The sequence below is a fragment of the Dendrobates tinctorius genome, unplaced genomic scaffold (genome assembly GCF_039654945.1).
Source record: "Dendrobates tinctorius isolate UK_male_01 unplaced genomic scaffold, ASM3965494v1 ptg000093l, whole genome shotgun sequence".
NCBI classification, from domain to species: domain Eukaryota; kingdom Metazoa; phylum Chordata; class Amphibia; order Anura; family Dendrobatidae; genus Dendrobates; species Dendrobates tinctorius.
This window is the reverse complement of record NW_027361761.1, coordinates 13,032,931-13,058,007: the sequence shown is the minus strand read 5'-3', so window position 1 is coordinate 13,058,007 and position 25,077 is coordinate 13,032,931. Positions and strand designations below refer to the sequence as shown.

General features: G+C 44.4%; 1 protein-coding gene across 1 annotated transcript in view; it reads left to right on the top strand.

Moving 5' to 3' along the window:
* LOC141098558 (cytochrome P450 2K6-like) overlaps positions 1-25,077 on the top strand; it is a 411,322-nt gene that overhangs the window by 347,103 nt on the left and 39,142 nt on the right. The window contains exon 8 of the mRNA XM_073586451.1: positions 4,831-4,991. Coding sequence (XP_073442552.1) covers positions 4,831-4,991 — 161 coding nt within the window. The remainder of the gene's footprint in view (positions 1-4,830; positions 4,992-25,077) is intronic.

The following is a 25,077-nucleotide window of genomic DNA, read 5'->3' as shown; positions in this document are numbered from 1 at the left end:
CAGCAGCATGTGAATGAGCAAGGTAGGCGGAAATTCCCCGCACTTCCGCAGCGAGCTGCTCCACACGATCAGACAATTGCTTTATCTCCATTGAGAGAAAAAAAAATTCCCCCTACGGCCTCAGAGATATAGAGGAAAAAATATACACACTTTTTTTTTTTTTTTTTTTTTTAACAATTCTTTCCTGCTATTGAGTACCCTAGGATCTGCGGTACGGCGGGTGATTCTGTTATGATTGAGTCACCATAGGAGGCAAAAACAGAAATGCTAGCTAAGTCCAGAAAACCAGAGAAGTTGGCAGCTATCGGATTGCAGACCCCTGAACTTATCAACACAACTAGCAGTAGCCGTGGGGGGTTACTACGATGCCCTAGACCCCTCGATCACAGCCGGAGAAATAAATAGGCCTAAAGAAAGAAAGGGGAAATCTAAACTGCCCCAGAGCAGACCCCAAAGCAATAGGCAGCCCCCCACATATAATGACGGTGAAGCAAGATGAAAACACTAACACAGACAGAAAGATAGGCTGAGCAAAGACGGGGCCCAAGCTAACTACATAGGAAAGGACAGGAAGGTTGCTATCTGCAATCCGTGAAAAACCCTATGAAAATAAGAGCCAACAGACTGACAGTGAAAAAGGCCCTGAAGACGCTAGGCTTCAAAAAGCTATGTCAGTACTCAGGCATATACTGAAGACAGAGCTATAGGCACAAGGGGAATCAGCTCACCCCAGCAGGGAATGGCAGAATCCAAAAAAGCAAAGAAAACAAAAACAAAACACAAATGCAACAGGCAAAGCAAAAACTTAGCTTTAGGGGAGCAGGAATCAGACTGGAGTCCTAGAAGTCCACAGAGAAATCACCTGCAGGGCAGAAGGGCGTCGTCTGCCTTATATCCAGTCAGAGACTCCACTCAGCCAATCATCATCATTAGTCTCAGATGCCTGATAATCAGGCTCACTACCTTTCCTTACCAGCAGAGGGAGTTCCTCGGGCCTCAGTGTTGAAGGGAAAAATGAACTCACAACAGTAACTGGCTTGTCCAAATGTACTTTTGCATACCTCAGGCGACTCTGTTTGTGGCGTGCTTGCAGAAACGGCTTCTTTTGCATCACTCTCCCATACAGCTTCTCCTTGTGCAAAGTGCGCTGTATTGTTGACCGATGCACAGTGACACCATCTGCAGCAAGATGATGCTGCAGGTCTTTGGAGGTGGTCTGTGGATTGTCCTTGACTGTTCTCACCATTCTTCTTCTCTGCCTTTCTGATATTTTTCTTGGCCTGCCACTTCTGGGCTTAACAAGAACTGTACCTGTGTTCTTCCATTTCCTTTCTATGTTCCTCACGGTGGAAACTGACAGGTTAAATCTCTGAGACAACTTTTTGTATCCTTCCCCTGAAAAGCTATGTTGAATAATCTTTGTTTTCAGATCATTTGAGAGTTGTTTTGAGGAGCCCATGATGCCACTCTTCATAGGAGAATCAAATAGGAGAACTACTTGCAAGTAGCCACCTTAAACACCTTTTCTCATGATTTGATACACCTGGCTATGAAGTTCAAAGCTCAATGAGGTTACAAAACCAATTTAGTGCTTCAGGAAGTCAGTAAAAAGTAGTTAGGAGTGTTCAAATCAAAAAATGATAAGGGTACCCATACTTTTGCACCAGTCAAATTTTGTTTAAATGCAGATTGCACATTTTCTGTTAGTACAATAAACCTCATTTGAATCCAGAAATATAACGGAGTCCATCAGTTATTAGATATATGAAACTGAAATAGCTGTTGCAAAAAACAAAACTGTTATAAAGAAAAAAGGTTAACATTAATAGGGGTGCACAAACTTTAACATATGACTGTAACTACTATAATACTGCACCTATGTACAAGAATATAACTACTATAATACTGCCCCCTTTGTACAAGAATATGACTACTATAATACTGCTCCTATGTACAAGAATATAACTACTATAATACTGCCCCTATGTACAAGAATATAACTACTATAATACTGCTCCCTATATACAAAAATATAACTACTATAATACTGCTCCTATGTAGAAGAATATAACTACTATAATACTGCCCCCTATGTACAAGAATATAACTACTATAATACTGCTCCTATGTACAAGAATATAACTACTATAATACTGCTCCCTATATACAAAAATATAACTACTGTAATACTGCTCCTATGTACAAGAATATAACTACTATAATACTGCCCCTATGTACAAGAATATAACTACTATAATACTGCCCCCTTTGTACAAGAATATGACTACTATAATACTGCTCCTATGTACAAGAATATAACTACTATAATACTGCCCCTATGTACAAGAATAGAACTACTATAATACTGCTCCTATGTAGAAGAATATAACTACTATAATACTGCCCTCTATGTACAAGAATATAACTACTATACTACTGCTCCCTATATACAAGAATATAACTACTATAATACTGCTCCTATGTAGAAGAATATAACTACTATAATACTGCCCCCTATGTACAAGAATATAACTACTATAATACTGCTCCTATGTAGAAGAATATAACTACTATAATACTGCCCCTATGTACAAGAATATAACTACTATAATACTGCTCCCTATATACAAAAATATAACTACTGTAATACTGGTCCTATGTACAAGAATATAACTACTATAATACTGCCCCTATGTACAAGAATATAACTACTATAATACTGCCCCCTATGTACAAGAATATAACTACTGTAATACTGCTCTTATGTACAAGAATATAACTACTATAATACTGCCCCCTATGTACAAGAATATAACTACTATACTACTGCCCCTATGTAGAAGAATATAACTACTATAATACTGCCTACTATATACATGACTATAACTACTATAATACTGCCCCTATGTACAAGAATAGAACTACTACAATACTGCTCCTATGTAGAAGAATATAACTACTATAATACTGTCCCCTATGTACAAGAATATAACTACTATAATACTGCTCCTATGTACAAGAATATAACTACTACAATACTGCTCCTATGTACAAGAATATAACTACTATAATACTGCTCCTATGTACAAGAATATAACTACTATAATACTGCCCTTATGTACAAGAATATAACTACTATAATACTGCCCCCTATGTACATGAATATAACTACTATAATACTGCCCCTATGTACAAGAATATAACTACTATAATACTGCCCCCTATGTACATGAATATAACTACTATAATACTGCCCCTATGCACAAGAATATAACTACTATAATACTGCCCCTATGTACAAGAATATAACCACTATAATACTGCTCCTATGTACAAGAATATAACTACTATAATACTGCCCCCTATGTACATGAATATAACTACTATAATACTGCTCTTTTGTACAAGAATATAACTACTATAATACTGCTCCTATGTACAAGAATATAACTACTATAATACTGCCCCTATTTGCAAGAATATTACTACTATAATACTGCCCCCTATGTACAAGAATATAAATATTAATTGGAATATTTCACTTTTAAAAATGCTATTTACATAGGTATGTGCAATTATTCTAGCAATCAGCATATAAATCCAGATTAGACAGTATTAGGTTGCTTAACTAGAAGAGCATCTGTCACTCACTTGCAGTCATTAGGAGCTGTAATAGTCACTACTCATTACTTGGTCAATCCCAAAAAAGGCTTGATCTAAAAAGCACATCCATAATCAATGAATACCCCGAAACAAAAATGGACCAAAGAGCAAATTATAGAAAAATAATATTCAAATTTTATTGATTCAAAATGACATGTAAATAAATCAATTTTTTTATTAGAAACCATAAGAACAAGGTGATTAATGACACCTAGATACCAAATCCAAGCCAGCTGTTATACTTAATCATAGATTTGATCACAACACAGTATATAGACCATTAAATGAAATCCTGAAGGCAAGGAGGAAAAAAAGAGGGCAAGGAAAAAGCCCAGATCATTGAAGCCTATGAGTACATATAAGGAACCATAACCGTCTCTCCTCATTAAAGATTAAGATAATACTTAGGGTATATAAAGTGCAAATGCAGTAAACCTGGTCAAAAATCAGACCTGCTGAAAAAAGCCTTGGTATGTAAAAAACAAATGAGGAGAGCTTCCTAAATAGAGAATGTACCCTTGTGAATCCACTACCTAATATAGAGCAATAATAGAGTCTAAATGAATCCAAAGATCATGTGACCAGCCATATAAAAATAATGACAGAAACCAACCTTGATGGAATGTGGACAGGAGAGACCCCAACGCGCGTTTCGCAATTGTGCTTCTTCGGGGGGGGCATCAGTTGTTTTATTTACATGTTATTTTGTATCAATAAAACTAGAATATTATTCAATTACTTGGTCAGTGCCCTGTGATCACTTTTGATGCACTTTGATTGATAGCCGGCTCTGCTCACATACACTGCACTGCTGAAGTGACAGAGCAGACCGTCAGTCAATGTGTAGGAAAGTTTTAACAACTGTGCTGACTGTGTAATGAGTAGTGACTGCTACAGCTCCGTGCACTGCCTCAAATATTGTGTGTCTGTAGGGAGAATGAAATTCATTTTTCCGACAGCTGTGTTTTCAGTAGACCGGCCTAACATGATTTATAGGACATTTGCCTGGAGATTATCAGTATAACTGCAAGTATATAGAATTTTTTAAGTGACGGGTTCCCTTTAATTGTCTATTCTTTATTGTTTTTATACATTTTCTGTATTTAGTCTCGACAATAAATTCAGCCTAAACATTATCTTACCTTATGTTTTTTTTGTTCCTTTTAGGCGAACCCTTCAACAACACCATGATAATAAACACTGCCGTCTGTAATATCATTGTATCTATATTATTTGGCCATCGCTTTGACTATGATGACCAAAAACTTCACAGACTTTTGAAATTAGTAATGGAAAATGTCAAGATTATTGGTAGCCCCATGGCTTTGGTAGGTTTATTTTTTATCATAATGTTTTATGAAAATGCAGTCCATGGTGCATAGGTTGACGGGGATGGGGAGGTAGGTGTTTTTGCAATATAGCACATGCTAGGCGGCTACTGGTAACTGCTTGACTCTTTCACATCATCAACCATTATTATGATTCTAGTAAATCTTACCATTCCTCAGCATCACCACTGAGCCAATTACTTGGTCCAGTGGTCACATTCTCTGTAGTCTTGATTAGAGATGAGTGAACCCATGGATGTCCGAGTTTGGTGGGTTGGACGAACATACAGAAAAAAGTTTGATGTGGGTTCGAATTTGACCTCAAACTTGTCCCCGGATCTGAACCAACAGTAGTCATTCGGGACCCGAACTTCGGTGCTTTAAAATGGCTGTAAAATGGTCATTCTTAGGGCTAGGGGGCTGCAAAAGGAAGCTAAATAAGGGTAAGAGCAAGACAATTGCCCTGCAAACAAATATGAATAGGGAAATGACTTAAAGGGGTTCTATCACCACATCCAGTTCACCCTAGGACAGTAAAATACACACCCATGGTAACCTTAGCTCACAGTCTCCAGGTGTTCCAGCAGTGATAAACTACAGTAAGCTTAAAATATCCTTAAAAGCTTCCCATGAGTTTTCTAGGACTCATTGCTGCTATGAGAACTGGTGTCTTGGAACTTTGGCAACCTGGCTATTTGAGTTCAAGCCACCGGGTCTCACGGTAGCTACAGTACCAGCCTGTTGAATGCCTGAGTGCCGAATGTCAAACTCACAGTCATTCATCAGTACAGCACTGGCACATGCAAAGCAAAAGGAACAGCTGCAGTGAACTCAGGTGACCTTACTGCTCTTGTTAATAAAGAAAAAAATAGTTGAAAATAAATTTGTGGCGGTCCTCCGTAATTTTATGATCAGGAGAGGGAAAGTCGACGGCCAGGGGCTGAGGTTAATATTCTGAGAAGGAGCCAATGGCCCATATAAAAATTATGTGGGTTCCCCGCTGTAAAAAATAACCAACAAAGGTGAACCAGACAGTTACTTGCTGATATCAATAGCCTAGAAAAGGGCTATGAATATTGCATTCTGGACTAAAAACATCAACCCTCAGCTGTTCCAGAAATGGTGCATCAATTGGATGCCTCGCTCTTCTCACTTGCCCTGGTGTAGTGGCAAGTGGGGTAATAGTTGAGGGGGTGATGTCAACTTTGCTATGTCAGCTGACATAAAACCCACAAGTTAGTAATGGAGAGGCTAACCCCACAGTCAGATTGTAATAAAGACACAGAAAGAAAGACAGCCACGGACACCTTTATTAGAAATAAAAATCCTCACCCTCTTTTACCCAATTACTCACAAAATAAAAAAACCGTATACTCACCTTTACGCCTGATCTACTGAAGTCCCTGTCTCATGTAAAAGACAAAAAATAATAAGACGCCATAATCCCCACTTGTCCTATCAGAAGATAATCCATATTTGTCACATGATGATCTGAATAATTTGGAGAGCAGTCACACCACTGACTGTTCTTCCTGCCAGCTGGCTTACACTGATACAGGAGCATGATTGCGCTCCTGCAGTGTGTATCATTGCAGTGAGAAGGATCACCGTAGTACATAGCTGATTAACCCCACTTACCTCATTTATGGCACTCTCGCTGCTTGAAAACTTTCTATGAACTCCAATGATCTTTCTCACATCATGTTACACACTGCAGGAGCTTTCTCACGCTCCTGTCCGAGTGTGAGCCAGCTGGCTTTGATAGCAGTCGTATCACTGATGTGACCGCTGTCCAAATCATTGAGATCATCGTGGAACAGATATGGATTATCATCGGACAGGTGAGGATATATTGTGTTTTATTATTTTTTTGTCCTCTACAAGGAAAACGGTCTTTAGTGAAATAGGCATACAACTAAATATAACTTTGCTTTTTTTAGTTTTATTTATAATAAAGGTGTCAGTGTCTTTATTTCTTTTAAAGGACTTTATTCTGGTGGGATAATTTTTACAATCTAATTATGGGGTTGGTAATGGGGGCATATTATAGATGCCTATTCACTATTAGGCCCAGGCTTCATTTCACTATAAAACAGCTAACTTCAACCCCAAAGCTATTACCTCACCGCACCAGGGCAAGTGGGAAGAGGCGGGTAAAGCACCAGAATTGGCGCTTCTAATACATGGTGCCTTTTCTGGGGCAGCGTGCTGCTATTTTTAGGCTGGGGAGTGACAATATATATGACTCCATCCCAGTCTGAGAATACCAGTCCCCAACTGTCAGTTTCAGCTTGGCTGGTTGTCAATACTGGGGGGGATCTAATGTTTTTTTTTTATTTAAATAATTTAAAAGAGGCACCCCTTTATTCTTCATAACCAGCCATGATAAGGCAGACAGCTGTCGGTTCTGCCTGCATTTGTTGGCAAAAATAGAGGAACCACTTGTCTTATTTTAACCCCTTAATGACCAGGGGTATTTTTGGCTTTGCATTTTCATTTTTCCCTCCTTTCCAGAGCCATAACTTTTTATTTTTTGGCAAAAATGGCCATGTGAGGGCTTGATTTCTGCGGGATGAGTTGTACTTTTGACCAACATCATTGATTTCACCATGATGTGTAAAGGAAAACAGGAAAAAAATTTCAAGTGCGGCAAAATTGCAAAAAAAGTGCAATCCCACACTAGTTTTTGCTTGGATTTTTTACTGGGTTCATTAAATGGTAAAACTGACCTGCCATTATGATTCTCCAGTTCATTACAAGTTCTTTTTTATCTAAGTGGTGAAAAAAAATTCCGACGTTTGCAAAATAAAAGTTGCCATTTTCCGAGACCCGTAACGTCTCCATTTTTCGGAATCTGCATGCCGAGCTGACGTTTTTATTGATACCATTTTGGTGCAGGTACATTCTTTTGATCGCCCGTTATTGCATTGTATTGCAATGTTGCAGCGACCAAAAAAACTTAATTCTGGCATTTCGATTTTTTTTCTCCCTACGCCGTTTACCGATTTGATTATTTTTTTATACTGATAGATCGGGCGATTTTAAATGCAACTTTACCAAATATGTGTATATTTGATTTATTTTTAATTGCTTTATTTTAAATGGGACGAAAGGGGGGTGATTTGAACTTTTATATTTTTTATTTTTTTAAAAGCATTTTTTTACTTTTTGCATGCTTCAACAGTCTCCATGGGAGACTAGAAGCTGCACTTGTCCAATCGCCTCTGCTCTATGTATCAGAAATGCTCACTTGCTATGAGCACTGACCACCAGGCGGTGTTCATAGCGATCTATCAATAGCAACCAAAGGCGTCTTCTCCTGACCCTGGGTTGTCATGCCAATCCGTCGATGACCCATAGTCATGTGAAACAGGCGACGATGGAAGGAAGAAAATGCCGCTGTCGGAGATTGACAGCGGCATTTAACATGTTCACAGCCACGGGTGAATCGCGATTTCACCCGCCGCTGTTTCAGGCACATGTCAGCTGATCAGATCTGCTGTCATGTCCCAGAAAAAGTGTGGGCTCATCGTCGGAGCCCGCATCAAACAGATGGATGTGTCCAATGACGGACTGTGTCTGTCATTGGATGTTAAGGGGTTAATCTATTGCAGAGGTGGTGGCTGGTGAATACTCCCATCATAATACACCTGCTCTCACTGCTGTTGGCGAGAGCAAGCGTTAGAGAAGTCGTCTCATCAATTGGCGCCTGTGATCGATGGTAACTTTTTACCATGGGTCAGAGCTGCTGGTTCACATTGTCATCTATGTAACAGCATGGGAACAGCAACCCTCTGAACTGCGGTAGTGAACTTACCACCGATCAAAGCTGGTGATTCCTGCACTGTCGCACAGATGACAGTATGGGAAACACCCAATGTTCAGGCTGCCGAAACTGAACAGGAAACCAGACATATAGTAAAAAGTTTGTGTTCGGAGTCCAGGCACAGACACTAGGAGTTCTGTACGGATACTGAACTTTACCGATCAGGTTCGCTCAACCCTTTTCTTGATGTGACCATTGCAGCGTTGCATCTTAGGCCTGTTTCACACATCAGTTTTTGTGTTCAGTCAAAATCCGCTAAAATGGAGGATAGTGGAACTGACCACAACGTTTGTCACCGGACCGTTTTTTTAACGGATCCGTGAAAGGAAGAATTGTAAAGGAACCGCTGCCTGGGGAGAGAGAGAGAGAGAGATTTTCAAGCCGCCAGAACAGAGTTTAGGGTTAAATTTCCAGCTGAGTGAAGTCTTTCAGCCATGCGCAGTGAGAAGTGCGGATCCTGCCGCCCGAAGAAACATTGCATGGTCCGTTCGGGCATGTCGGCGGAAGTCAAAATTTTGGCGGATCCGCAAAAAAACGGATCCAACGGATGGCCATCCGTCAAGATCCGCCGGTAATGCAACTCAATGGGAAAAAAAAAGGATCCGCCAGAAAAAATGGCGGATCTGTTTTTTTTGCAAAACGGCGGATTTTGACTGATGGACAAAAACTGATTTGTGAAACAGGCCTTAGACTATTGGCAACGACTCAAAGCCAGCACTGGACCAGATGTGGGTAAATAAAGCTTTCTTTTCTTTTCTTTTTTAAAAGGGGAAATCCAGTTATTGCAAACAATAAAATCAATAATCCTGGAGAACCACTTTTAAAACGTAACACCATAAAACTTGAATCTGTCCTCTCCCTCCATTGCTCCACAGTTGGTGGAGAAAAGTGCAGAAGGCATTGCTTGCATGTTAGACTCTTGCAGAATAGGGATTGGGATTTTGAGTAAGGCATTCACATTACAGCTGTCAATAGAATTCTGCGACAGAGAGGGGTCACACGAGCACAACGTCTGGTTTCATGAACTCATGCACAGGTTAGAAGTACTTCACCATCTTATTAAACTGTACCTTTTTTTCCTTGCCAGAAGTGCAAGAGTTAATCTGTTCAGGTGAATTTCCTGGAGCCTTTCTATTTAAATTCTTTCAGCTGTTCAGTGTTGGCCACTCCCCTGTGCTATATATGCGCACCTCTGGCACTTATGATTTGCCAGTGATAGTTCTTACTACCAGGTGTGGAGCTGGAGGTGTATTCTGTGGTTGGAGTTTAGGAGTTTTGTTCAGGAGATTGTTGCTTGGAGTTTTGTTTCAGTGCGCATCCACTTTTTATCCGATTTTGGTTTCTCCTACCTTAACTTCCATTTGTTCCACTCTGTTGTTTGATGCATATATTTTTTTAATTATAATTTTCATTTATCCCTGTCCGTCTTCCCCTTGTTTGTCTGGTTAGTGTATTCTTATACACTTCAGCTTCCCATCTCCCTGATTAGGACAGATAAAGGTTAATTTAGGAGCATAGTAAGGCATGTGAACCTGGCTTCTCCACCTTCTGGAGTAATATGGGCTTCAGGATAGATAGTTCTAGGGACCTGGTTAGCGTCCACAGTCCCAAAATACTGTGTGACAGCAGCCATAAGAAATTATAGAGACAGGGAGAAATTTGACCACTTATTGACCGGTACAAACCCATGTCTACAGCTCATTTGCTAATGTGACACTTTGGAGAAAACTACTAGGTGACTGAACTGCAGAGAAAAAGGCTTAAAAACTTATTGTAAGGACATACATCTAATGTTACTCTTTTTACATAACATTCTGTGTGCACTTGGATGCCCCTTCACATTCTCACAGGGATAAGGAGTGGGTGGAAGATGATGCAAGAAATAATGAGGTCCTACACACCACGTGGAGTCAAGGCCATTCAAGTGACATGGGCAGTTCGGAGAAAGAGGTTTTCATCAAACTGCACCAGCTGCATAGCAAAAGAGGGAGCAGGGTGCAAAAATATAGTGGCTAACCCCTAACCAGTATGTCGGCTGCTACTGTCCACTGAGCACACTAAAGCCACCTCAAAGGAGCTTCCTGGCATGGCATTTCTTCAGGCAATGTGCTGATGACAAGTCACTGTCTCTTCTGGTTCTGGCCACACACCACCAAAGCACTCAGCATCCAGTGGCAAGCTTTACCCTGACGACATATACACACTCCTTTAAATCCACATACCATTAGGAACCCAAGCTCTCTCCGCAAGGATTGTTCTGAGACCCAGCTTCTTCAGTGCTTTCCTGCTTGATATCCATTTTCTCCAGCAAACCGGTAAGCACATTGTTGCCACCCACAGTATAGGGCCCTTAGAACAATCTCTATTCCATTACAACCTTTGGTACTAACATGTCACACAGTCTTGTTATATAATGTATTAGCATTGCATATTACAATCATGCCTCTTTTTAGAGGATAATAATAATAAATAAATTTTATTTCCATAGCGCCGACATATTCCGCAGCACTTTACATTTCAGAGGGGATTTGTACAGACAATAGACATTACAGCATAACAATAATCACATAGATTATAACAAATGCCAGGAGGAATGAGGGCCCTGCTCGCAAGCTTACAGTCTATGAGGAAAGAGGTAGACACGAAAGGTGGGTGGTAACAGTTGCCCTGATTGTATGGACCAGTCATAATGTTAAGTGTGTAACAGTACAGACACAGATGGCTAATGGATGCATAAAGCATGTGGGAACATGATGCGGGGAACCTGGTTATGGTAAAACTTTTGACTGTGCCACACAGAAATAGATTAGGTTAATGTGTTGAGGCGATAGGCCAGTCTGAATAAATGCATTTTCAGGGCACGCTTAAAATTGTGGGGATTGAGGACTAATCGTATTGACCTGGAAGTGCATTCCAAAGAATTGGCGCAGCATGTGTGAAGTCTTGGAGAAGGGAGTGGGAGGTTCTGATTAATGAGGATGCTAACTTCAGGTCATCAGCAGAACGGAGGGCGCGGGTAGGGTGGTATACTGAAACAAGGGAGGAGATGTAGAGTGGTGCTGAGCCATGGAGGGCTTTGTGGGTGAGGGTAATAAGTTTATACTGAATTCTGGAGTGTATGGGTAGCCAGTGTAATGACTGGCACAAGGTATAGGCATCGGTGTAACGATTGGTGAGGAATATGATCCTGGCTGCAGCATTCAAGACAGAATGGAGAGGGGAGAGTTTGGTAAGAGGGAGACCGATTAGAAGAGAGTTATAATAGTCGAGCCGATAATGAATAAGAGAAACAGTAAGAGTTTTTGCAGAGTCAAAAGTAAGAAAAGGTCGACTTCTAGAAATGTTTTTGAGGTGCAGAAGACAAGAGCGAGCCAGTGATCGAATGTGGGGGGCAAGGGAAAGCTCAGAATCTAGTATGACCCCAAGACAGCGGGCATGTTGCTGGGGAGTAATAGTGGAACCACACACAGAAATGGCAATGTCGGGTATAGGTACATTAGTAGAGGGAGGAAACCCAAGGAGTTCAGTTTTTGACAGGTTCAGTTTCAGATATAGTGAGGACATAATGTTAGACACAGCGTTTAGACAATCGCCGGTGTTTTCTAGAAAGGCTGGCGTGATGTCAGGAGAAGAAGCGTATAATTGGGTGTCATCATCATAGAGATGGTACTGGAAACCAAATCCACTGATTGTTTGACCAATAGGGGCAGTGTACAAGGAGAAGAGGAGGGGGCCTAGAACCGATCCTTGAGGAACCCCAACAGTAAGGGGACGGTGAGAGGAGAAGGAACCGGCAAAAGATACAGTAAAGGAGCGGTCAGAGAGATAGGAGGAGAACCAGGAGAGAATGGTGTCCTTGAGGCCAATGGAAAGGAGCATAGTGAGGAGGACCTGATGATCCACAGTGTCGAATGATGTAGAGAGATGCAAGAGAATATGCATGGAGTAATGACCATTTGATTTAGCTGTTAGTAGATCATTAGAGACTTTAGTGAGGGCAGTTTCAGTAGAGTGTAAAGAGCGGAAACCGGATTGGAGGGGGTCGAGAAAAGAGTTATCAGAGAGATAGCGGATAAGACGGGAGTGGACCAGGCGTTCCAGGAGTTTAGAGATGAAGGGAAGATTAGAGACCGGTCTATAGTTAGCAGCACAGTTTTGGTCGAGGGATGGTTTTTTAAGTAGTGGATGTATGATGGCATGTTTAAATGAGGAGGGAAAGATACCAGAAGAGAGAGAGAGGTTAAATATTTTAGTTAGGTGATGGGTGACAGCAGGGGAAAGGGACTGGAGGAGATGTGACAGAAATGGGTCACTGATGCAAATGGTTGGGCGAGAAGATGCAAGGAGCCTGCTTACTTCTTCTTCTGTGACTGGTTCAAAATCAGAGAGTAAGCTAGATGCAGTGGGGGAGGGAGGACAGTGCATAGTATGAGGTGATTGGGAGATAATTTCCTGTCGAATCTGGTCAATTTTTTCTTTGAAGTAATTGGCCAGATCGTCAGCTCGGAGCTCCGTGGTTGGGGCCTGTACTCTTGGGTTGAGTAGAGAATGAAAAGTGTCAAAGAGACGTTTCGGGTTATTGGAAAGTGAGGTGATGAGAGTGTTGAAATTGGTTTGTTTGGAGAGGTGAAGAGCAGTGTTGTATGTTCTAAGCATAAACTTGTAATGGATGAAATCTTCGTGTAGATTCGATTTTCTCCACAGACGTTCGGCACACCTGGAGCACCGCTGCAGGAAACGTGTTTGCGGGGTGTGCCAGGGTTGTCGCCGTCTGTGTTGTGGTGTTCTATTTATAGGGGGTGCAAATTCATCCAGGGCATTTTGAAGTGTTTCATTGTAATGCTTCAGTGCAGAATCAGGACATGAGAGGGAGGAGATAGGGGGAAATGAAGACTGCAAGTTCTTCATAAGGTTCTGGGTGTTAATGGTCTGTATGTTTCTATAAGTATGGACAGTGGGGGTGACCTGAGCAGCCTGGCAGTTCTTGATAGAGAATGAAAGAAGATTGTGGTCAGAGAGCGGGAGAGGGGAGTTTGCAAAATCATCCACTGCACAAAGCCGAGAGAAGACCAAGTCAAGGGAGTTTCCATCTTCATGCATTGGAGAATTAGTAAGCTGCGAAAGGCCAAACGAGGAGGTTAGAGATAAAAGGTGAGTAGCAGATGGGGAGAAGGGAAGAGCAATGGGTATGTTGAAGTCACAGGAAAGAAAATGTGGAGGACAAGTGGCAAAATGATCCAGGAACTGATGGGAGGGGCCGTGAGGATGATACACCACCGCCACTCACATGGAGAAGGGGATGTAGAGTCTGACGGCATGGACCTCAAAAGAAGGGAAGACTAGTGAGGGTAGTTTAGAGATAACCTGAAAGGTACATTTTGGTGATAGGAGCAGACCAACGTCTCCACCTGCTCTATTGTCTGATCTTAGGGTATGAGAGAAGTGTAGTCCCCCGTATGAAAGAGCAGCAGCGGTAATGTCTGACTGCTAGATCCAGGTTTCAGTAAGAGCCAGGAGGTTAAGAGAATTAGAAAGGAAAAAGTCATGAGTGAAGGAAAGTTTGTTACACACTGAGCGAGAATTCCAAAGTGCACAATTAAGAGAGACAGAAGGCATGCAGGGAATATTAATAAGATTAGAGGGGTTTCTGAGTGTAGCAGTTGGGGGGTTTGACTTTCTATAACATGGGGGACCAGGGTTGGGAGCAATGTCTCCTGCGACTAGGAGAAGGAGGATAGAAATAGTGGGCAGATGGTTAAGTGATTTGTGAGAGCGTCTCTTATGTTGAATGGTGGGACTGACTGGATCTGTGCAATTTAACAATGTGAAAAGAGCGTGAGTGCTATACATAGGAGAGGAAAGGAGCGAGGGGCCGATATGGATGGAGTGTAGAGAGTTAATGCCAGGGTGGTGGATGTGTGTGAATGCAGCGGCCAGGATATAAATTACACAAATGCATATGGTATATATTTGTTGTACTCCAAATGTACAGGGAATAGATTTATTTATTTGTCTTACCTGTCTCCTGCCCTGTCTAACTGCCATGTTATAACTGCCAGTACTTTGATACATGTACTTCGATTACATGTGCATAAATGCCCCTTGCATAAATGCACCCCCAAGCTATGTCTGAATATATAGGAGGCTAAGGCTTAGATTTTTTTTTGTGCTCTCTCTCTTCTCGTTAATCAATCAAATTAAATTGAGACAGCAGGACCCAATAAAATGTTGTGGTCAGATAAAAAGATGTCCAGCACTACATGCATCATAAAGCACTTTGAAAAGTTTCTTGACCTCACAACATAAGGGGACAAGCAGAGTAAGTTGAAATAACTATATACCAGATATAAGCTTGCATAGTTGAAAACACATATATAGCATTCAGGATTAACTGCTTGCTGACATTGAATGGAGTGGAGAAACACAGGAGTTGATTCAGAGCAGAGATTGAAGAGCTGGTTACCTGTATGAAGAGAATAGAGATGCGTGTCACATTCATCCATGTTATAACTGCCAGTACTTTGATACATGTACTTCGATTACATGTGCATAAATGCCCCCTGCATGGAGGATGATCTTTTTATTTTTTTTTCCATTGACTCACTTTTTTTATTACCTATTTTTGTACACAGCTGTATAATACATCTTATAGCTATCTTTTTTGAGTAGCTTGATCGGCATGCTGATATCGTTGCGCTGAACACTTATAATGTGTACTCAATTTGCACACTATACAGCTGATTTTTTGACTTCCTCCATTAAACAATGCTATAACATTATATTATTATCCTTATTTTTCCATTGATGTTTACTGTCATTTATATTTTTCATTGTATATTTAAGTCTGATGAAAGTCGATGTTTATAACCGAAATGTTACTTTTGGGATTGCTTTACTTTAGTACGTTTTCTACACTTCTGAATACAAGAGTGCCAGATGTTGTTTTTCTACATGGTTCAGGTAATGCCAGCAATAGTTCTCTATCCTAGCTTGGTGGAGATAGACACGTCCTGGTTATTAATGGTTATTAATGATGACCAAGAGTGCTCATCACTGCTCATTACTCGCTCAAGCATCAGTGTACTCGGAATGCTCGTTACATCGTGAGAATTTTTTGAATGCTTGAGCGCAGGCTCAAGTCCCCTATGCGCACATTTAGCACTTTTTAGACAATCAATAAACATACAGGGATTATCTGCCAGTTATTGTAACACTGTAGCCATCTTGGTTGTGGCATTAGTGTGATTGGCTGGCCACATATTGTCATTGGGTCTATATAAGACCCGTGATGCCATTCTCGGCACACTGTGCTCTGGAAACAGGCAGAGCAGGGAGAGTTGCTGGTGATTTAGGGACAGAATTTTAGCTGTGTATAGGCAGGGATTGCAAACAGTTATATTTCTTTCAACTACAACAACAGCCCTTATGGCTAATTATAATCAATATTCATACTGCGGTTAGCAGCACTTACGGAGAGATTGTGCTGAAGGGATAGTGCAGGACAGGATAGGGTTAATTGCACTTCCTTTCTTCTGCAACTCATATCAAAAGCCCTTCTCGCTCAGGGCTAATAACATTACTTTTGCTCTTAATCCTGCAAACTATTTTGAGCAAGGAAATATTATACATCAGTTTTAATGCATCAGTTGTGTGTCAGAAGCATACATCCAGGGTTGGTTGATTAGCATTAGACTTGCTTTATTGCTCTTGCACTGTAACAAGTCCATCTGAAGTGGGCACATTTTTTTTCTGTGATAGTTAGTGTTGAGCATTCCGATACCGCAAGTATCGGAATTCCGATACTGAGTTCCGATACTTTTAGCATATCGAATACCGGCACCGGAAGTTCCCATAATGCTGTGAGCCAGTTTGATTTGATTCAGCCAATGGGAATCCTCAGAAGTGTGGGCACATTCTGTTAGGCATGTAGGCATGTTAACTAATGGCATGGCTGTGATTGGCTGCTGAAATGATGTCATGATGCACTATAAAAGCCGCCGCAGCCGCCATTTCTGGTTCTCTCTGCTGTGAATTCAGTTAGGGACAGTCTGCTGTTCAAGACTGTTGCAAAAAAAAGGGGGAGACAAAAAAGCGCAATAGGGTCTTATCCACGTTACAAGAGACAGTATATCATGAAATATGCTCACCTGGTTAGGATGAGATAAGAGAGTGTAGGTAGCGGCTGCTGCAGATCCACAGGTCTTCAGCGACCAAAGAAATCATGAATCCAAAGGGAGTTTGTAGCTATATTCCGCGCTGCCGCTTTAGACAAATTCCAGGAGAGTGCTGTATGATTGCAGTGGTTTTATTCTATGCGTTTCAGGGGTCTCATGCCCCCTTCATCAGGAAATACCACCTGGTATTTCCTGATGAAGGGGGCATGAGACCCCTGAAACGCGTAGAATAAAACCACTGCAATCATACAGCACTCTCCTGGAATTTGTCTAAAGCGGCAGCGCGGAATATAGCTACAAACTCCCTTTGGATTCATGTTCAAGATTGTGAGGGACAGTTAGAGATAGCGATTTTACAAATCACATTGTGCTTTACCCAGGCTACATTCTCAATAAGTGTAGCTTTCTTTTGCCTTGCAGCAGTGTTCACAGCTGTCTGCAAGGTCTGTGTGAGTGCAGCTCACGCTGAGTAGTGTGTCCTGCAGCCACGTCTGGTTGTAGGACGCTCAGCGTGTCACTGCCTCATACATATTTTTCATTTTTTGCTGCTCATTTTTCATTCTCCTATTAGTGTGCACTGTGCATCCATCCGTATCCATATATGTTGGTTGCAAACACTATAGGAGTAGACAGCGGAGCCTCTCTGCAGCCTTTCAGTGCTAGTGCCCAGTTTGCTGCACTGTTCATGGCTGTCTGAGAGGTCTCTGACTGTGTATGAGACAGCTCACGCTGAGTAGTGTGTCCTTCAGCTACGTCTGGTTGTAGGCCGCTCAGTGTGTGTCACTGCCTCACACATATTTTTCTTTAATTGCAGCTCATTTTTTATTCTCCTATTAGTGTGCATCCATCCGTATACATCTACATTCGTTGGTTGCAAACACTATAGTAGATAGAGTAGCCTTTTTTCTGGCTTGTGCCCTTCATCTGCAGCCAGATTAGTATTACCCTATTTTTTGGAGCCTCATCTTTTGCTTTGTAGGTTACCTTCCTGCATTGTAATAGCTCCAAAAAGTTAGTATACTATTGCTTTCAAATCTTTGGTCACATCCTTTTAGTTTTTTTAAAAAAACAAAACAAAATAAAGTTCACCAAACACTCCATTTCACAGTTGTGTAGGCCACATTAGCTCCTATTAAAGCGTAGTCCACACACACACTTCATAAAATTAGTGTTTCTTATACCTGTTACCAGTTGTTCAGGAATAAGCACACTAAGCCCCCCCTTTGTACTTTTCTGCCTATCTTTATCAGTCTACCAAGATGAAGAAGGCAGGGAGTAAGGCACATGGGCGTGGGCGTGGAGTTTCAGCAGGGAGAGGACGTGGGGATTCAGCAGGGAGAGGATGTGGGGATTCTGCAGGGAGAGGATGTGGGGATTCTGTGCCTGCTGCTGGCACCAGTGAGTCAGCATCCCCCAGTTTTAGCAGGCAACAGTCCTTTATGCGCAGCTTTGTAGGACCTCGCCGTACCCCACTGCTGCGGGAAGAACAAATTGAAGCCGTTGTCGGATGGATGGCAGCTAACGCATTGACTTCAATGACTTCCACGTCCTCTCAGGGCCAGAGCACTGTAGAGCAACCATCTGTCTCTTCACCACCTGCCAAAGTGCCCAGGCAGTCAGAGAGCCCTGGACAGGAGCCATCACAGTCTCTACTTCTGTTCTCTGAATCTGTTGGCTTGGAAAGAGGGGGCCAGCCAAGCAGCATTCAAGAATGTGAAGAAGAGGGAGTATGCAGTGGTGCGCAACTTTGTCCCTCTGAATCTGAAGAGGCGGGTGGGCCAGTGCCTATGGTCAGCACACCTCAGTACGCATCAGATGATGACGAGACTTTCTGGTGCGTACGGTGCTGGCGAGACAGCCCAGGAGAAGCAGGTGTTTGAAGAGGGGAGTGTAGATGATGAGGTCCTTGACCCATCATGGCATGAGGAACAGGAAGGTGGTGGGAACAGCTCTGAGGAAGAGATTCCCCGAACGGCCAAAACAGGAGGGAGAGGGAGGGGGAAGACTTGGTTGCGTGCAGCCTCCACTTTGGCACCTGTTAGGAGCATTCCTCTTTCAAAAGCCAAAACGGGTGCTCCCAAGACTTGCAGTGCGTGGTCCTTTTTTGACACAGTTGCAGATGACATTTGCTTTTCAAATACAGGCTGTGTCATCAGAAAGTTAAAAGAGGGAAAAATGTCAGCAACCTAAATACCACAAATATGTAGAAACATGTGCGGACCAAGCATGAGGTGGAGTTACACAGACACACTGAAGACGTAGGCCAATGTACAGCACCACCTACCACCTCTTCAGCTCGTGTTGGGGCCTCTTCCTCCAGCTCACACACAGCTGATTCGGCTTCCTCACATTATCGCCAAGGAAGAACCTCTGGCACTTTTGTCCGGAGACCCAGTGACATTCCACCCACAGCACCACGTTCCCAGTCATCCCCACACTCCCAGGCCACTCTACAGCCATCGGTAGCACAGGCATGGGATAAAAGGCGGCCCTACTCGGCAAACCATCCCCATGCACAGGCTCTGAATGCTGGCATTGCCAAACTACTGTCCCTTGAAATGCTCTCATTCAGGCTGATGGAGACTGACACCTTCTGGAACTTCATGGCATTGGCAGTCCCACAATACAACATGCCCAGCCGCTTTTATTTCAGCAGGCAAGCCGTCCCTGCCCTGCAAAAGCATGTGGAGGGAAAAATAAAACATGCGCTAAAAAACGCCATCAGTAGCAAGGTCCACCTGACCACCGATGCGTGGACCAGTAACCATGGACAGGGACGATACCTTTCCCTCACTGCCCATTGGGTCAATGTTGTGGAGCCGGGTACAGATCTGGAGAGTGGCGCTGTGCGTGTTCTGCCAACTCCACGGATTGCAGGAATCCAGTCTCTACACATTGACTCCTCCTCCTACTCAAGTTCATCAGAAACAGCGCTGCAAGAGCCTGTTATGACCGATATGAGCACAGCCATGGCCAAACGTCAACAGGCCGTCCTCAAATTAATTTCTTTGGGTTATCGAAGCCACACAGCGCAGGAGCTCTGGAATGCCATCAAGCAGGAGAGCGACGTGTGGTTTGCGCCAGCGAATCTCCAGCCGGGCTTGGTAGTGTGTGACAATGGCCGAAATCTGGTGGCAGCTCTTGGCCTAGGCAACCTCACTCACATCCCATGTCTGGCACATGTGCTTAACTTGGTCGTGCAGAGCTTTCTGAGGGACTATCCGGATCTTGATGCACTGCTGCACAAGGTCCGCATAGAGTGCGCTCACTTGCAGCGTTCCAGCACGGCAAGATCGCGCCTTGCTGCTCTGCAGCGTCGATTATGCCTTCCGGAACATCGCATCATATGTGACCTACCCACCAGGTGGAATTCAACGTTACATATGTTGGAGCGGTTGTGTGAGCAGCAGGCAGCAGTCATGGAGTACCAGCTGCATCAGGCGCAAACAAGTCGCACTGTGTGCCGGTCACACTTCAGCACCACTGAGTGGGCCTCTATGAAGGACATCTGCCTCATTTTGCATGCCTTCGATGATTCCACGCAGATGGCGAGTGCAGATGATGCACTAGTCAGCATGACTGTCCCCCTTATCTGCCTGCTTCAAAAAACACTGCAAGCACTAAGGGAGGATGTTTTGGAAGAGGTGGAGGATGAGGAGTCACAAATGCCATCTGCTTCTGGACAGTTTGCGCTACATGGTTCCTCACAAAGGCCTAGGCAGGGGACACTTTGTGAGGAGGATGAGGAGGAGTCAATGGAGGAGGATGACATCTCTCCTGAAGAGAGAGGTACACAATGCTCTAGTCAGTATGTACAGCGAGGGTGGGGTGATGCAGAGCAGGCAGAGATGACGACTCAAGCAGGGGACAGCGTTTCTTTTGCAGTTGGGAGTCTGCAGCACATGGTTGATTTCATGCTGCAGTGCATGAGAAATGACCGCCACATCGCCCACATTCTCAACACGACTGATTATTGAGTGTACACCCTCCTTGATCCTCGCTACCGGGACAACTTACAAAGCCTCATACCACCGTTGAACCGGGAGTGTAAACTCCGGGAGTACCAAGACACACTGGAGCAGTCCATCATGTTCTCCATTCCAACCGACAGCAGTGCTGCTAGTGCTTTACAAAGCAGCTCTGTGCGTCGAGGCAGTGGAGGAAGCTCGGCACAAAGAGGGAGCAGAGGCAGCGCCTCAGCACAAGGCAAGACCACTATGGCCCAAATGTGGCAAAGTTTTGTGTGTCCGCCACAAATGTCTACACCATCACAGACGGCTCCAGTCAGCAGGAGGCAACGTTTCCGTCAAATGGTGACAGACTACATGTCTTGCCCTGACAGTGTACTCCCAGATGGCTCTTCCCCCTTCAAGTTTTGGATCTCAAAACTGGATACATGGCCAGAGCTTAGCCAGTATGCATTGGAGGTGCTGGCTTGCCCTGCTGCCAGTGTATTATCGGAACACGTCTTTAGTCCCGCAGGTGGTGTACTAACAGACCGTCGCACGCGACTATCCTACGATAACGTTGACCGGCTTACTTTTCTGAAAATGAACAAGGCCTGGATCTCGCCAGAATTTGCCAGTCCTCTACCAGAATAAATAATTGGTTGGCAACAGTATCCAGGTCTCCTGTTGTGTTCATGTTTCTACCACCTGAACTGTAATCCCTGGGCTTCAACACAGCCAGTTGTCGCTCAGAAGTGCCGTCTGGACAGAGAAAAACACTAGCTCCTGTGATAGTGGGGTTCAGTAACGCCATCCGCTCCCCTGCTGTGTGGACGGCAAAGTCTCCTGCTCTCTCCACAATCGAACTAATACTGATTTTTAACCGTGCTCCACTTAGGCCTCTGGCTCCACTAGCTCTAGTATTTCCCCTGGCCTCCAACCCAGCCAGTTGCTGCTCTGAAGTGGCGCCTGCACAATCCACACTTGTTCCTGTGTTCCTGGGGCTCAGTCACGTCAGTTGATCCCCTGATGTGAGTCCGGCAATGTCTCCTGCTCTGTCCACATTCTCATTACTAGTAGTGGGGTTCAGTAACGTCAGCTGTTCCCCTGCTGTGTGGATGACAAAGTCTCCTGCTGCCTCCACATTCAAAAACCATCAGGCCTCCGCCTGCTCCATGCTTGATCCTAGACTCCAACAACGCCAGTTGGTGTTCAGAAGTGCCATCTTCACAGAGAAAAACACACTAGCTCCTGTGTTAGTGGGGTTCAGTAACGTCGGCTGTTCCTCTGCGGTGTGGACAACAAAGTCTCCTGCTGCCTCCAAAATCACACTACATCTTACTTTCTACTCGCTCCAAGTAGGCCTCAGCCTGCTCCATGATTGATCCTGGGCTTCAACACAGCCAGTTGTTGCTTGGAAGTGCTGTCCGCACAGAGAGAAACACTAGCTCCTGTGTCAGTGGGGTTCAGTAACGCCAGCTGCTCCTCTGCTGTGTGGATGGCAAAGTCTCCTGCTGCCTACACAATCACACTATACTGATTTTTAACCACGCTCCACTTAGGCCTCTGGCTCCTCTGTCTCTAGTATTTCCCCTGGCCTCCAACCTCGCCGGTTGCTGCTCTGACGTGACGTCTGCACAATCCACACTTGTTCCTGTGTTACTGGGGCTCAGTCACGTCAGTTGATCCCCTGATGTGTGTCCTGCAAGGTCTCCTGCTCTGTCCACATTCCCATTACTAGTAGTGGGAATGTGGACAGAGCAGGAGACCTTGCCGGACACACATCAGGGGATCAACTGACGTGGCTGAGCCCCTGTAACCAAGGAATAAGTGTGGATTGTGCAGACGCCACTTCTGAGCAGCAACTGGTGGGGTTGGAGGCCGGGGGAAATACTAGAGACAGTGGAGTCAGAGGCCTAAGTGGAGCACGGTTACAATCAGTAGTAGTGTACAACCGATATAAAACTTGCTTCAAGTAGGCCTCAGCATGCTCCATGATTGATCCTGGGCTTCAACACAGCCAGTTGTTGCTCGGAAGTGCCTTCTGCTCAGAGAAAAACACATGCTCTAGTGTTAGTGGGGTTCAGTAACGCCAGCTGCTCCCCTGCTGTGTGGACGACAAAGTCTCCTGTTGCCTCCAAAATCACACTACATCTCACTTTCTACTCGCTCCAAGTAGGCCTCAGCCTGCTGCATGATTGACCCTGGGCTCCAGCATCGCCAGTTGCTGCTCAGAAGTGTCTTTGGCACAGGCACTCCCTCCTGCCCAGCCTGGTTCCAGCACGCCTGCTGTTTCCGGGGATTGTCAATGTCACTTTGCCACCAATACATAGTCCTGACGTGTTGCGGTCGGGTTAGCCGAGTCTATGGTACCTGCAGTTTAGGTGCTTCCTATGTGGGCTGTGGGTTCTGGTAATAAAGGCTGATTCCGTAGTGCCAATAGGATAAGCACCCCCTGTAGGACTGTGGGTTTCGGTAAGTGTGGCCGGCTTGCGGCCTTGCAACGTTGTTTTTCAGGGGTAGCTTCTGCTACCCATCCGGGTTCCAGCACCATCAGCTGGTTCTCGGCAGTGACTTTTGCCTAGGTGCCTCCTTCTCATTATCCGAGTTCCATCAATGTCTGCTGGTCCTTGGTAGTGCTTTGTAGCACAGGTACCTCCTGCTTAGTAACCATGTTCCAGCACCGTCAGCTGGTCCACGGTTGTGCCATTGGCTCTTGTTCCTTCTGCTGACACTCAGGGTACCAGCACCGTCAGCTGGTTCTCGGTAGTTCCATTGACTCTTGTAGCTTCTGCTACCCATCCGGGTTCCAGCACTGTCAGCTTGTTCTCGACAGTGCCTTCGGCCTAGGTGCCTCCTTCTCGGTATCCGAGTTCCATCAACGTCTGCTGGTCCTTGGTAGTGCTTTGTAGCACAGGTACCTCCTGCTTAGTAACCGTGTTCCAGCACCGTCAGCTGGTCCACGGTTGTGCCATTGGCTCTTGTTCCTACTGCTGCCACTCTGGGTTCCAGCACCGTCAGCTGGTTCTCGGTAGTTCCATTGACTCTTGTAGCTTCTGCTACACATCCGGGTTCCAGCATCGTCAGCTGGTCCTCGGCAGTGTCTTTGGCACGGGTAGTCCCTCCTGCCCAACCTAGTTCCAGCACGCCTGCTGTTTCCGGGTAGTGTCAACATCACTTTGCCACCAATACATAGTCCTGTCGTGTTGCGGTCGGGTTAGCCGAGTCTATGGTGCCTGCAATTTAGGTGCTTCCTATGTGGGCTGTGGGTTCTGGTAATAAAGGCTGGTTCCGTAGTGCCAATAGGACAAGCACCCCCTGTAGGACTGTGGGTTTCGTCAAATGCAGCTGGCTCGCGGCCTTGCAACGTTGTTTTTCAGGGGTAGCTTCTGCTACCCATCCGGGTTCCAGCACCGTCAGCTGGTTCTCGGCAGTGACTTTTGCCTGGGTGCCTCCTTCTCGGTATCCGAGTTCCAGCAACGTCTGCTGGTCCTTGGTAGTGCTTTGTAGCACAGGTACCTCCTGCTTAGTAACTGTGTTCCAGCACCGTCAGTTGTTCCACGGTTGTGCCATTGGCTCTTGTTCCTTCTGCTGCCACTCTGGGTACCAGCACCAACAGATGGTTCTCGATAGTTCCATTGACTCTTGTAGCTTCTGCTACCCATCCGAGTTTCATCACCGTCAGCTGGTTCTCTACAGTGCCTTCGGCCTAGGTGCCTCCTTCTCGGTATCCGAGTTCCAGCAACGTCTGCTTGTCCATGGTAGTGCTTTGTAGCACAGGTACCTCCTGCTTAGTAACTGTGTTCCAGCACCGTCAGCTGGTCCACGGTTGTGCCATTGGCTCTTGTTCCTTCTGCTGCCCTTCCGGGTTGCAGTACCATCAGCTGGTTCTCGGCAGTTCCTCAGCCTTCTTGTACCTTCTGCTACTTTTCAAAGTTCACGCTTGTGGAAATGGTTTTTGGTTCTCACTCTGTATCTCCCTGACGATGACCCTGAAGACGACGACCCTGAAGACCACACCGAAGAAGACCAAAAAGATGACCCTGAAGAAGATGACCAAGATGACAAAGAACATGAAGACAACCACCAAGATGCAGAACAACAAGAGACAGAAGACTAAGAAGCAGAAGAACAAAGAG